The sequence below is a fragment of the Tupaia chinensis genome, unplaced genomic scaffold (genome assembly GCF_000334495.1).
Source record: "Tupaia chinensis unplaced genomic scaffold, TupChi_1.0 Scaffold000354_1, whole genome shotgun sequence".
NCBI lineage: Eukaryota > Metazoa > Chordata > Mammalia > Scandentia > Tupaiidae > Tupaia > Tupaia belangeri.
Genome location: NW_006159849.1, coordinates 10,210,009 through 10,224,827, shown reverse-complemented (window position 1 = coordinate 10,224,827; position 14,819 = coordinate 10,210,009). Strand labels below are relative to the sequence as shown.

At 36.8% G+C, this 14,819-nt stretch overlaps 1 protein-coding gene across 2 annotated transcripts in view; it reads left to right on the top strand.

Annotated features, from left to right (window-relative positions):
• The window catches only part of ABHD17B (abhydrolase domain containing 17B, depalmitoylase), a 44,874-nt gene extending 30,745 nt beyond the window's left edge, over positions 1 to 14,129 (top strand). The window contains exons 1-4 of one of the 2 annotated variants that reach the window (XM_006152491.3): positions 646 to 685; positions 3,608 to 4,077; positions 9,559 to 9,738; positions 12,572 to 14,129. In XM_006152491.3, the coding sequence (XP_006152553.1) occupies positions 3,611 to 4,077; positions 9,559 to 9,738; positions 12,572 to 12,791 (867 nt within the window). In that variant the 5' untranslated portion in view covers positions 646 to 685; positions 3,608 to 3,610 and the 3' untranslated portion in view covers positions 12,792 to 14,129. Of the gene's footprint in view, positions 1 to 645; positions 686 to 3,607; positions 4,078 to 9,558; positions 9,739 to 12,571 lie in introns of those variants that run through there. The other variant, XM_006152489.3, reaches the window with a different exon arrangement.
• The last annotated feature ends 690 nt before the right edge of the window (positions 14,130 to 14,819 follow it).

Here is a 14,819-nt window from a genome sequence, read left to right as displayed (position 1 = left end):
ATTCAGCCTGTGTTTGTTTTGGAGTATAGAAAAAATAGAATAACAAGACTGTTTCCTTATGTATAAGACATTTTTCTGTCACTTCTTTACCCATCTTCTGAACCCTTCATTATCATACCTATGCTTCTTTCTCACTCTACCTGTGCTATTTTTGCATCTTTCTACTTAAAGTTCATACTAGCAAGTTAACACATTTATATTAAGAGTTAGAAAATATATTTTGGTTCAATAATCAGTGAAAAGGGCATTACTTCCTTCCTAAATAGTCTCAATTCTAGTCATTCCCCTGAGATGATTTCTTCTAATTTTTAGTATAATCATGTATGTTTTTTCCTGTTCTTGTGTGTAGATAGTTTGGGGAACACGCTGGGTGCCACGGAACCTGAGAGGTATTTCATTATTAAAAATAATAATGAAAGGGGCTGGCAGGTCACAAGGTGTGGTTAAGATGCCAGACTCCCTCGTGACTGACTATGGTTCAAGTCCTGGACCTGATGGCTTGCTTTCTAACTCTGTAAAATTTGGGACCAGCAGTTGGCGTAATGGCTATGTCACCGGACTCGCATATAGTCAACTGCAGTTCGATTCCTGGACCCGGTGGCTTAAACTCAGCTGGGTATGTGTGTGAGAGTGCCCAAGATCCCGAGAGGAGAAGGGATTGCAGCCTGGCCATCCCTCCTGGGGGGTGAGTTCTCGCTTTCTATCTCTCTGTCTCTCTCTGTCTTTCTGGCAAGTGTATGTGTCCAATAGCAAAAACCTCTCCAAAAAAATAATAATATATAAAATTTAATAATTCTAAATATTTTTCTTTTTTGAGAAGTTTTTTTTTTGCTATAGGGCGCGTGCACTCGCCAGACAGACGGAGAGAGACAGAAAGCGAGAAATCACCCCCTGGGGGGATGGCCATGCCGCAGTCCCTTCTCCTCCATTCTCCTCTTGGGATCTTGGGCACTCCTGCACAGGCGCCCAGCGTGAGTTTTAAGCCACGGGGTCCAGGACCCGAACTGCGGTCAACTACATGGGAGTCCAGCGATATAGCCATTACGCTAACTGCTGGTCCCGAATATTTCTAAATATTTCTTAAAAATAAAAATGAAAAATACATTGAGAAAATAGACCATTCTTGAGCGTGACTATCCCTATATTTGCTTCTCCCTCATTGTATTTGTTCTTCACAACCACTCAGTTCACTGTAGGTGTTGGCCTGGTTTTCCTTTGAAGAAAAGGAAGGTCAAAGACATAAATAATTTGCCCAAAAACAGATAGCTCAAAAGTATTAAGAGTTGACAGGAACCAGCAGTTAGCGTAATGGCTATGTCGCTGGATTCCCATGTGGTTGACCGCGGTTCGAGTCTCGGACCAGGTGGCATAAACTCACGCTGGGCTCGTGTGCGTGTGTGCCCAAGATCCTGAGAGGAGAATGGAGAAGGGATTGCGGCATGGCCATCCCCCCTGGGGGGCAATTTCTCGCTTTCTGTGTCTCCGTCTCTCTCTGTCTGTCTGGTGAGCGCACGTGCCCTATAGCAAAAAAAAAAAAAGTATTAAGAGTTGGGATTCCACCCTAGCCTTCTCACTTCGAACTCTGTGCTCTCTTTCATCCAAGTATTTAAGAAATTTTACCGTTAGCAAATGTCACCTTTTTTTCATAATACTTTATATACTATTGCCTTTTTAGTTTGGGCAGCAATTCCATACATATATTCATACATACTTAAATGCATTTTTATGTTTTATAGATTATCTAAGCCACTACCACCTTGTCTTGAAGGATAAGCTTTTAGACAAAATAGTGTCATAAACTCATGAGCCATTGTGACCCAACAATGTAAAATAGCGACTAAGCCTGGCATCAAATCCTAGCTCCACCACTGCCTCACCTTGTGCAAATTTCTTTTCTCAAACCACTTATAATATTATTTGGAGAATTAAAGTAATATAGAGGGCACTTAGCATAATGTCTGACACACTGCTTCATAAATGTTATTTTACATTAATGTTAACACAGATTTATAGTAATATATTTTTATTACTTTTTCATGTTAAATACCTAGCTTCTTCATGGTAGTCTGAGAATTTTCATGAGTTACACACTGAAGAAATTACAAAACACACTAACAATGGAGCCAGCAGATGGTGTAGTGTCTGTATCACTGGATTCCCACATGACCGAATGCAGTGTGAGTCGCGGGTCCGGTGGCTTGAAACTCACACCAAGCATGTGTGTGTGTGTGTGTGTGTGTGCGTGTGTGTGCATGTGTGTGCGTGCGCGTGCACATGCACGCGCATACCCAAGATCCTAAGAGGAGAACGGAAGATTGTGGTGTGGCTATCCCCACTCGGAGTGATTTCTCACTTTCCCTCTCAGTATCTTTGACCCTCCTCCCCCCTACTCTCTCACAGCGTATTTGCCCTAAGGCAAAAACCTTAAAAACAGCAACAACAACAAAAAATACACACTAGAGATAATTCATGCTTTCTGTTGGGTCATCAGAAAGGTTATGCATTTTTGCATAGAGAAACATAGGGACAAGAGATGGTGTAATGATTATGTCTCTGGACTCCCACGTAATCGACCGCAGTTCGAGTCCTAGACCTGGTAGCTTAAGAGAGCGAAATATTGGAGGACATAAAAGCAGTGAAAGTACTTAATGAGAATAAGACAGTGTGGATTGGGGGAGGTGGGGTGAAGAGAAGAGCATAGAGAAAGATAGCAAGAGAACAAATGGAAAGGCAGGATGTTAGTGGGAAACAGATATGGCTTATTACCTGCTGATGGTGACATGTATAGTATTCTCAACTGGATTGGTCTGAGAAGTATTTCATGATGAGTAAAGTCTTTTTACAGGCAAAACGAGAAATAGTGATTGTTTTAAAAAATTAATTGGAATAATAATGATAATTGGGAAAAAACAATGAAAAGATATTGAATGATGAAGTGGGGAGATTAATGTCTCTGTATTGACTGACATACATGGCATTCCCTCTTGAAAAAGCAGTATAATACACTAAAGTTATACAATCCAATGTAATATAAACAAGATTAGGATGATAATAAAATAATTAATTAATTAAAAAATTCAAACTGGGTGCATGTGAAAGCATGCAGTCCAAAAATCCCAAGAGGAGAATGGAGAAGAAGGGATTACGATGTGGCCGTCCCCTCCGGGAGGTAATTTCTCATTTTCTGTCTCTGTCTTTCTCTGGCGAGTGCACGTGCCCTATAACAAAAACCTTTAAAAAAAAAAAAAAGGGAAAAACACATCTTGACTTTTCTGACAACCTCGTATGTTGTTATTTGTGGAGAAGTAGCAAGCATCATGTTATTTTTCTCATTCTTGTTAAGTGAGACGATAATCACTACTGTTTGAAAAAAATGTTCATGCAGTGTTTGAGTCTGTCTACTGGTCAGGAATATTTACCTCATCCCAGAATTTAAAGTATTTCTCTTAAAATGCAAGAAATGCCTTTGAGAAGATATTTGAAATAATAGTAGACATTGACCATCAATAAAATTGATCCATGTCTCTGTTTTAACCTTCTATTGTACAAAAATGCATAATCTAAATTCAGTTATTAAAGCATTTGCTCTCTCTTTTTCTTTTTTCAGAAGATGAATAACCTTTCATTTAGTGAGCTATGTTGCCTCTTCTGCTGTCCACCTTGTCCAGGAAAAATTGCTTCAAAATCAGCTTTTTTGCCACCTGATCCAACTTACACATTGATGTGTGATGAAAGTGGAAGCCGCTGGACTTTACATCTATCAGAACGAGCAGACTGGCAGTACTCTTCAAGAGAAAAAGATGCTATTGAATGTTTCATGACTAGAACCAGTAAAGGCAACAGAATTGCCTGCATGTTTGTGCGTTGCTCACCCAATGCCAAATATACTTTGCTCTTCTCACATGGAAATGCTGTTGATCTTGGTCAGATGAGCAGCTTTTACATTGGACTGGGATCACGGATTAATTGTAATATATTCTCATATGATTATTCTGGATATGGTGCAAGTTCTGGGAAACCAACAGAGAAGAACCTCTATGCAGACATTGAAGCTGCTTGGCTTGCTCTCAGGACAAGGTAAATTGTAGTTGAAAGATACTTTTCACACTTTGCTGAAATTATACTGTATAAGGATAGAATAAAAACTGATTTGATTGCACATCTTGAACTGTTATGAAGACAGTTCAATCTGTGTGTGTATGTAAAAACGTGATTTTTTTGTTTAAGGACTTAAAATGAAAGTCATAAGTTTGATTTTTATGAAGTTTCTTATTGGAGAGTCATATGAACAACTATGCTGCCACTTTGAATAGAGAAAAGGAATGAGAGAAAACAGTAAATTTGCTGATCATTTACTTGATCTGTCATTAATAGTGTAGGAGGCTGGATTGCTTTTTGTTAAAATCCTAAGGTTTCATTTGCATTATTTTATATAATTAATTATTGGAAGGTACAATTTAAAAATACCTTATTGGAATTATTTTTTATGGTTTTCATTCTGCAAAAATAAGATTTTGCTTTACCTTCTAGATTCCTAAAATACGATGATCTCTCAAGATAAAAATAAAAAAGTAATGTTATGGGGGCCAGCGGATGGCCTGGTTAAGGGCACTGGACTCCAACATGGCTGGCTGTGGTTCAAGTCCTGGACCTGAGGCTTGCTTTCTCACTTTCTCTCTCTGTCTCTATCTGTCTCTCACTGAAAAAAAATAATAATAATAAATAAAGTTAAATAAAATAATTCTTTAAAAAAAGTAATATTATGATAAATTGCTTTAAAAACTTACATGATCACTTATTCTTTCACTGTGACATTCTTAGGAACTAAAAATACATGATTCTTTCTAGTCAATAGGATACTTATAAAATTTTCTTGAACTGTTGTACTTTGTACACATTGATGTATTTTCTCATTAGGTTAGTTTACAATAAATTGAAATATATCTTAATATACATTATTTACCTCAAGGTACCTGACTTTCAGTGACTGAAGATAGAGGACAAAGAAAACTCAGTGTTTCTCTAATTTACTATTTAATTATTAATAGTTTCAGTCAGAGAGAACCTCCTCAGTTTTATTAATAGATGTAACCTTGTTTTAGAAAATGTCTTTAAAATTATTTCTCCTTCTAAGAAATAGAATAAAGTCATGCTTTCATAGTAGAATTTTATATAAAGTAGATTCGATCAATCAAGATGATATAAAAACATAAGTTTGAAAAGTAAGAAAAAAAGTTGATTAAACTATAGATAAAGAGTTCATGGGGACATGGCAAAAATTATGTACTTCATAAATTTTTTTTTTTAGAGAGATGTTTTGCTATAAGGCATGTACACTTGCTGGAGAGACGGAAAGAGACACAAAAACTGAGAAATCACTCCCCGGGGGTGGGGGGGATGGCCCCACCACAGTCCCTTCTATTCCATTCTCTTCTTGGGATTTTGGGCATACATGCACGTCCACCCTGCGTGAGTTTTAAGCTGCCAGGTTTGGGACTTGAACCGTGGTAGACTATGTGGTAGTCTAACGATATAACCATTATGCCATCTCCTGGTCCCTACTTTATAAATTTTAAAACTGATTTAAATCAAGAATATTTTCAGGCATTTATAAATATGAGTTCTATCAGGCCTTAAACAAAATAAAAAAAGGAATACTTTAGAGTTAGCCAATTGAATGTATTAGGTTGTTGGCACAATTGTGATGTATTTTTCTGTTTTTTTTCTATGCAAAAGTGTATCATGACTTTCCCAATGTCCCAATAGTATAACAACTGGCAGAAAGCATTATTCATTTTTTTAAATAAAAGATTTATTGAGATAGAATCCACATACTATAAAGTTTACACTTTAAAATATAACTTCTGGGGACCAGCGGGTGGCGTGGTGGTTAAGGCGCTGTACACTCCCACATGGCCGACCAGGGTTCGAGTCCTGGACCTGGTGACTTGCTTTCTCACTTCCTCTCTCTCTCACTCTCACCCTCTGTCTCTCTCTGGTCAAATTAAAAAAAAAAATCAATAAATAAATATATATATATATAAAACTTCTGGTACCAGACAGTGGCACAGTGGTAAAACTATGCTCTGCTAGGCTGGACTACTTGGGAAGGTGTCATGATTTGGTCCAAGGACCACCCAGAGGAAGCTGTGTGTCCTCATGATGATCCACATGATATGTCCACATGATCTGGGCTGCCTGAAATTGGGGTTAAGAGTGTGGTATCAACACTGTTGTGGGGCAGCGGGTAGTGGAGTGGTTAAGGGCTCTGGACTCCCACATGACCAACCACGGTTTGAGTCCTGGACCTAGTAGCTTGCCTTCTTATTTTCTCCCTTGCTCACTCACTTGCTATGTCCCTATTTATTTATTTATTTATTTATTTGCATACATATACATATATATTTTTTTTTTTAAAGACTTTGTTGGGATGCTATTTCTCTCTGTGTCATTTGGAGGAAATAAACTTTAAAAGATGATAGTTAAGTATAACTTCTGTGCAATTGTATGGTTTTAAAGAGTGCTAAGTTAAAACAGCCTTCATTATTTTTATTTCTAAGTAACACAAAAGTATACATTTATTCAAACAAAAAATACTATCCAGTTTAGTATTCTAGTTCTATATTTTTAAAAATTCCCTTTTAAGTGCTACTCTACCTTCTTATTTTGTTGGATATCAACTTAAAAGGACGCTTTCTAAATAATGTCTAGTCTTGATTAATCTTTTTTAACACATTCAATATATAGTATTATGAGAAACAAGCAGAATAGATCAAATTCTTAAATAATCCTATATACTATTTTAATGCTTGTTTTTTTTTTTTTTTATCTTAGACATACTTTTGTTTGGAACCTAGTTAGAATGGGAAGGGCTAGTAAGTATAGTCTAGGGGAATTTGTTTCTCATATAAATTTTCCATAGGATGCATGCACTCACTAGAGAGAGAGAGAGAGAGTGTGTGTAAAAAAGCACTCCCCAGAGGGGATGACCACTCCTCTCAGGATTTTGGACACACACTTGTGCCTGGCATATTTTTCAAGCCACTGAATCCAGGATTTGAATCAAATAAGGCAGCCATGTTGGATCTCGCCACCTTAACTACCATGCTACCTTGCTAGCCCAGAAGTTTACTTTTCTAAGCTTCCTGTTTCTTCATCTGTTTAATGAAACAATTGAATTAAATTATCTCAAAGATTCTTTTCTGGCTCTGGAATTCTATCATCTAATAAAATATATGCAATTCGAATATATGTACTTTATTTTCTTTCACTTATAAAAGTTAAAAAAAAAAGAGAGAGAGAGAGACCTAAGGAGCCAGCAGGTGACATAATGGTTATGTTGCTGGACTCCCATGTAGTCGACCATGGTTTGAGTCTCAGACCTAGCGGCTTAAAAAAATTTCACACTAGGCACATGTGCATGCATGCCCAAAATCCCAGGAGGAGAAGGGATTGCAGTATGGCCATCCCCCTAGGGAGTGATTTCTCACTTTCTGTCTCTCTGGCAAGTGCATACACCTTATAGCAGAAATTTCTCTTAAAAAAATAGACTTAAGTAACCAGGAACGGGACAATAATGAACTTAAATAATTATTTGAGTGAGACCCTTTTCAGAAAAATTAGATACCTCTAGTACCCCTAGTTTCTGACCATCTGATGAACCAGCAGAAAATAAGGACCTGTTATTCACTATGCAACCTTATTTTACAATCCTTGAGCTCTTTTTCTGTGTGCTGTAATGGATATGTATATGGCCTAGAAGTCCATATACATACCTAGGTTATCATTCTAGGTCTACCACTGATTTAACTGTGACTTTAAGCATCTACTCATTAAGCAGCTGGACTAGATTAGATGATCTCTAAAGTTCTTTCTCTAACTTATATTACTCTGAAATTGTTACTACTTTTGAGTTTTCTGATACTTTATTGTCTGCTCTCCCTGCCTGCTGCTCTGTCTAGAGTCCTGTCATTGCTAGCCTTACTCCTAATCTCATAGTTGCCCCCAGCAGAGATGGTATTCCGTTGACAACAGCAGTGTAGCCTCAAGAGTTGTGATGATGCTGCAAATGTTCATTCTCCTAATTTCTTTATTGCCATGAAATATATACAACTTAAGTCACCTGTGAAGAAAAAAGCTTTTCTGAGTTTATTAAGATGTCATGTCTTTGTGGAATAGATGAAACCTCACCTCTAGATCATATACAAATGTTTGTGTAGGGCTGATTGGGGAAACCATGGGGAGGTGTGTCACTACCTGGATGCTGGAAATAGTCTTGTGCTCCTGGAAGAGAATACAAGGATAGTTTACTGCTTTCTCTCCTGGTGAATCTTCAGAATCTCGGAAAACTCTCTTAACTTTTCCAAGAGACTACAGCTTTTGTTCAAATGGCTTCAGAAGTGACTGCTGTCTACTTTCTTAGTAGAAAAGCATACGTAATGTTGCTAGAGCCCTTAATCTCATATTGATTCGCTTTTTAGTACCTCATGTGCACCATAATAGTTTTCAGTTGGGACAAATAGATTGTAGACAAGTAACAGTTCCTGGAACATAATGCATGCTCAATAAATATTCATCAGGTCAGTATGTTCACATATTTAAATCTGTAGCAGTTTTAAAAGGGATATAAAACAGTACTATAGTCTTGAGATGTTAGCATGAAATCTATTCATAATTAACTACACTGTTTGAAATTGTCATTCATCTGTTCATCTTTTCAATCATTAGTTTATTTTCTATGACTAAGCAAAGCCATAATAAGGAAAAATACTAATTTGCTCTTGAATAAAGTGATATGTATTTTTATTCATTCCATTTCATAGCCATATGTAGAATTTCATCACCAGTTTCATAAAATAAGCCACTTTTTAAAAAATGACATGAGCCACTCCTGATGTTGGTAGAAATAAAGAACTTTTTTTATATTGAATGGAAAATGTCTATTAAATATCCAGTCAACATCACACTATTAAAATAATAGTGAAATAACGAATGGTAGCCATATAACATAATAAATTATTTAATACATTGATTTCTTGAGATCATGATTTTAAATTAACACCTCAGCAATTATTTTTCCAAAAGATGAAATGGAAACACCTGAAGAAATAAGCTAAGATCTTGGACTAACCCTGTTGCACAGTGGTTAAGTGCTGTGCAGTGGGAGCTGGATCCCACATGGCCAACTGCAGGTCAAATCTCAGACCTAGTGCCTGAAAATATGCTGTGTGTGTGGTGCAGGCATGCCCAGGATCCTGACAAGATGAACAAAAGGAGGAAAAAGTTTTGAATCACAATCACACCCCAATGGGGCACAGGGATATTTTCTCTCTCTTTTTGTGTTGCCTATATGCATTCTCCGGCATTTATATTTAAATCTATATGTAATATAGACCTTACTGTAACATTAAAAGTTATGGTGATGACTAAGAAAATAAAACTAAATGTAAATTAGTTGGCATTCTCAGTCTAAGTTACTCTAAGGTCAAATCCTGAAGATCAGTGAAACATTTTGTACCAATCCAACTATTTTTTTTTTTTAACTTCTGGACTTTGTAGATATGGCATTCGCCCTGAAAATGTGATCATCTATGGCCAAAGTATAGGGACAGTACCATCTGTGGATCTTGCTGCTCGGTATGAGAGTGCTGCTGTTATACTTCATTCTCCTTTGACCTCAGGAATGCGAGTTGCTTTTCCTGATACTAAGAAGACCTACTGTTTTGATGCATTCCCAAAGTGAGTACAATATTAAACCGGTTGAATTCCAAGAAACTTTTGTGAGAGTCCTTTTCACTTAAAATACACACATCTGTCTCAGCCATGAGCTTCTGTTACCTATGTTGTCACGTAGAGTTGTAAAAAATTAATTTGTAAAGGAGAGGTTGGCAGATGATCAGTCAGTCAGGAAGTGGAAGTGTGTCAGCAGTAGGACTCCATATGAAAAGTACTGAGGGTGGGAACCAGCAGTTAGTGTAATGGCTATGTCACTGGACTCCCATGTAGTCGACTGCGGTTTGCGTCCTGGACCTAGTGGCTTAAAACTCATGCCGGGCGTGTGTGCGTGCGTGCCCAAGATCCCGAGAGGAGAATGGAGGAGAAGGAATTGCAGCGTGGCCATCTCCCCTGGGGGGTGATTTCTCACTTTCTGTCTCTCTGTCTGGTGAGCGCACGCGCCCTATAGCAAAAACCTCTCAAAAAAATAAATAAATAAAAAGTACTGAGGGTTATACCTTGGGCAGTGGCACTGCTATTGAAAACAAGGGAATGAATTTGAGAAATAAAGCGATATATCCAAGTGTCAGACTGGATATGGGAAGTTAAAAAGAAGTACTTCAATGTACCTCCCAGGTTTTGCCTTTCGTTGATAATGAATTATGGTGCCATGCTGTGAAACATAATATTGTAAGAGAAGAACATGTAGAAGGAAAAATGAGTGAATGATTGCTAATTAATGATATCTAATTTACAAGAGAAGTAAATTGCAAAAAGTTGAGGCTTTAATTAACTAGAGTAGATATTGCTTCAATACAGAGTCTGCAAATATACTGTATTAAATGGTTTTGAAAGAAGGGCAGCTACTTCCTGTTTCTCAGGATAGGTAGTTTCTACCTGTTCCACGTCATAGCTAGAAAAAAATTGATAACTTTTTTTTTTTTTCAAGGAAGGAGAAGGCTAGAAGGCTAAGCTGGCAAATTTCAGTCGTCTTTTCACTCCCCGGTTGGCAGCAATAAAAGGGATTTTGGTGTGTACATGATGACCAGTGGGCCAAAGGCCAAGTCATCACTTGGTTCTTTACAAGAACAATAAGAGGGGGTCCGCTCTGGTCTGGTGGCTTAAAGCAGCCAGATCATGTGCAGTTTGAGTCCCAGATGTGGCAACTTGAGAAACATACTGGGCACATGTGTGTCCAGCACAAAATCCTACCTGGATGGAGAAATGAAGGAGAAGGGGTTGTGATGTGACCTTACCCCATAGGGAGGGTACCTTCTCTCTCCCTCTATCTCTGTCTGCCTGGTGAGCATAGGTGCCCTCTGGTAAAATTTGTAGGAAAAGGAACAATAATAGAAATGATATGTAGGTATTTGAGATGATACTGTTACCAACTTACATTTCTGTCTAGCTGACTTCATTTCTGGCTCACTAATGGAGCAGCACTAACCATAAAGAAATTGTTGGACAAAGATCATACTTTTTATATTTTTAATTTAAGTTTTAATTTCTCTACTGTTGAACAACTTTCTGACAGCAAGTAATATAACACCAAGCTTTTTAAAAAAGAATTGTTTAGGGACCAGCAGATGATTTGGTGGTTAAAATTCTTGATTCCTTTATGGCTGACACAGTTTGAGTCCTGGAGCTTGAAAATCAGTCTGGGCACATGTGAATACATGCACAGAATCCCAAGAAGGGGAAGGGACTGCATGGCCATCCCCACTGGGGAGTGATTTCTCACTTCCTTCCCTCTCTCTTTCTGAGGAGCACATGCCCCTATGGTAAAAACCTTAAAAACAAAACAAAAAATTGTTTATGAGGTTTCTTTCTCCCCTAAGTTGCCATTTTAAAATTCCATTTTTTAATTTCTGTCTTATATTTTAAGTTTCCTTCTCTAATGTCTGGTCATTCTTGATTGTTTGCTCTTGTGTAAGATAAGGAACTAAAGAGCTGATCTGTTACAATCTCCAAGGAAGGGTCTTCCTAAAACTCCCCCTCGGAGGATCCTGGTTGCCATTATTCTGAGAGCAAAGTAACGTAAATAATAGCCATATATGTATGTTTCTTTGGTCTCTATGATAATTCTGCCCTAACCAAGTTTGGAAATCTCCCACTCCACAGATCCTCCAGTCTTGGGGGAGGGTAGTTATTTAGCTGCTTAAAGAGGTGGAAAGGACCTGGGGAAGAGAAGCCCATTACTTAGATGGACTTTGAACAAGCCATGTATGTTTCAATTACTTGCCTTTATTCCCGTGGTAATTCCTTATTCTTCCAGAGTATTGTGGTATAAATTGGGTTTACAAAACCTATCTGCTTAAATTATTTGTCTTACCTAATTTAATCATTTTTCTTACACATTTATCCGCTTTCCAGGTCCAAAATATTGTTATATTTTATTACATTCTCCTTTTTATGAGTTTTTACTCAACAAGAACAAAAAAGTTTTGTTGTCATTTTATTAGGAGATTAGGAGGGAGACTTTACTGAGTGCAGAAAGTGACGGCATTACATGTACTTGAAATCCTCATTAGTGTCCTCCTCCCCTTAACTACCTAAGATTCTCTATGCTAAAAATCATCTCTGTAAAAGGTACAATGGAATGATAGTAGCATTGAGTGATTCCACCAAAGTCAGTGTGCATGGAGATTATTTTCTCAGAGTCTTAGGGTAGGGAGTATATTGAAGGCTACTTTTGAATCTTATTTGAAATCCAAGAGCCATCTATCCCTTTTGAACTGATTCAGTTTTGATGTTTGAATTTCTGTCTGTAACACGTGAATTTCTGTCTGTAACATAAGAAAATGTGTTCCTTTACATAGTTAATTTATTGATTTTCTTCCCTTTCTCTTTTCCACAGCATTGACAAAATCTCTAAGATAACCTCTCCAGTATTAATAATTCATGGGACTGAAGATGAAGTCATTGACTTTTCACATGGCCTCGCATTGTTTGAGCGGTGCCAAAGACCAGTGGAGCCTCTGTGGGTTGAAGGAGCAGGTCACAATGATGTGGAACTTTATGGACAATACCTTGAGAGGTTGAAACAGTTCGTGTCACAGGAATTGGTAAATTTGTAAAATACTCTGTAAATTTGCATACTGGGTTTTCTTTTTTTGCTGAACTGCACTCTTGGTAAATAACATAAAACCTGAAGGTTTTGTTTGCAAATCATGTCAGTTGCCTTCATAAATGTACAGGTAATGATTTGTTAACAGACTTAATGAAGGTTTTAATTACCAGAACCTAGAAACTGGAAATAACAGTATCATGCAGTCAGGCTGTGTAATTTATATTTTTTCTTGAAATTTTTTTTTAAACATCAAGATGAGTACTGTATGAAATTTTAATTAATTCTATAAAATCAAATGCTGTAAAAGTATTGCAAATGCTTTTGCATATCAGAAGGAACAAATTTATAAATATTTTTAAAACATCTCAAAGAACTAAATCTTATCCTGGTATACAAATGTAATATTCTTTTCCAAAAAAAAAAAAAAAAGTAAAAGCTATATAACTAAAGCAATTCAAGTACTCATAATAGTAAATGTTAAAAAAATATATGAAAACATGCAAGTTCACTACAGTTAACCTAAACCCTGTTGTACAGGGATAGAGGTTTAAATGGTTATTATTTTATTGTAAAATAAATAAAATTTTCTGTATTCTCTTGTTATACATTTATCCTAAAAAATGATGTAAGTCTTAATTTTTATGCCATCTGTTAATTTACTGATAGTTTACCTTGTAAATGAGAAGTCATGATAGCACTGAATTTTAACTAGATTTGATTTATAAGTTTGGTACTGTGACGCAGCAACTTCCAAGTTTTCTTTTTAGTTATTTAAAAGGCATTTAAGAGCTTTAAGAATGATTTTGTATGCAATGTTGTTTTAAATTTTGACTAAACTTGTAGAATTATAGTACTCTTCATTATATGAAAACCTGAAAGTACATTAGTTGTTCTTCAACATCATGAACAGACTGGCTGTTTTTAAGACTAGAACTATTGTTTTGGACTACTATCTGAAAATTTCATGGATTCACTCCTGGATACAGGAGATAAGAAAACAATTAATTCATAACTTTTATATTAACCAATATAGTAAAAAATAAAGCTCACACACACACACTCAAAACTAAGTTGCCTTTCCTTGAATGAATCCTGCCTGAATAAAACAATGGAAGAAAAATAAAAATAAAATTAACGGTATGTAGTCTAATTTGTAAATGAATGACTATTGAAATAATACACACTGTGGATATATTTTAAGGCCTTATGTAGTTTTAATTGTTTGCTTGTTCTGTGGTTATGTCTAAGACTATAGTATATGATTCTCCTCAAAGTATATCAAGTATTGTGAATGCTTTGGTTCAGATGTGTCAAATTAACAGTAAAACAACAAATACACCACTCAGCACTGCTTGTTTGCCTTCTTCTATGGTCTCCAGAGCTCTGCCTCTACTCACATTAGAAAGAGTAAAAACAATTACCATTCATTTTTATGGACATAGTTCTAAAGTTTTCCAAAATTTTTCATCACTTCCTTAGAAGAGGTTTTTCTTTCTTAAGATTGTTTTGTCATCTGTACAGTTCTTTCCTTTGTACAGCATATATCCCAGGGTTTAGTTAAATGTTTAGCTGCTTCTTTGTCAGCTGTTTATTCATTGATTACTTTGGTATTCACAGTTCCCAAATTAATGATCTGTGTGTCTCACCAGAGAGACAGAAAGGGAGAAATCACCCCTTGGGGGGTGGCCATGCCCCAATCCCTTCTCCATTCTCCTCTCAGGATTTTGGGCACACACATGCCCAGCGTGAGTTTTAAGCCACCAGGTCCAGGACTCAAACCATGGTCGAGTACGTGAGAGTCCAGCAACATAACCATTACACCATCTGCTGGTCCCAGTAACAGCTTTTAGTTGCCAAAATCTAGTGAGAATGGTAACCAGGGCCCCATGAATGGCAACTGTTTGTTTCAGCAGCCCATTTACTACAAATTATAATATGCTGAGAATAAGGAATTACATTAGGGAAAAAAAAGTATCAAAGTAGTTACTACTGATTGGCTTTTAGTGTGTTACTTTGGCTTAAAATAGGCATACTA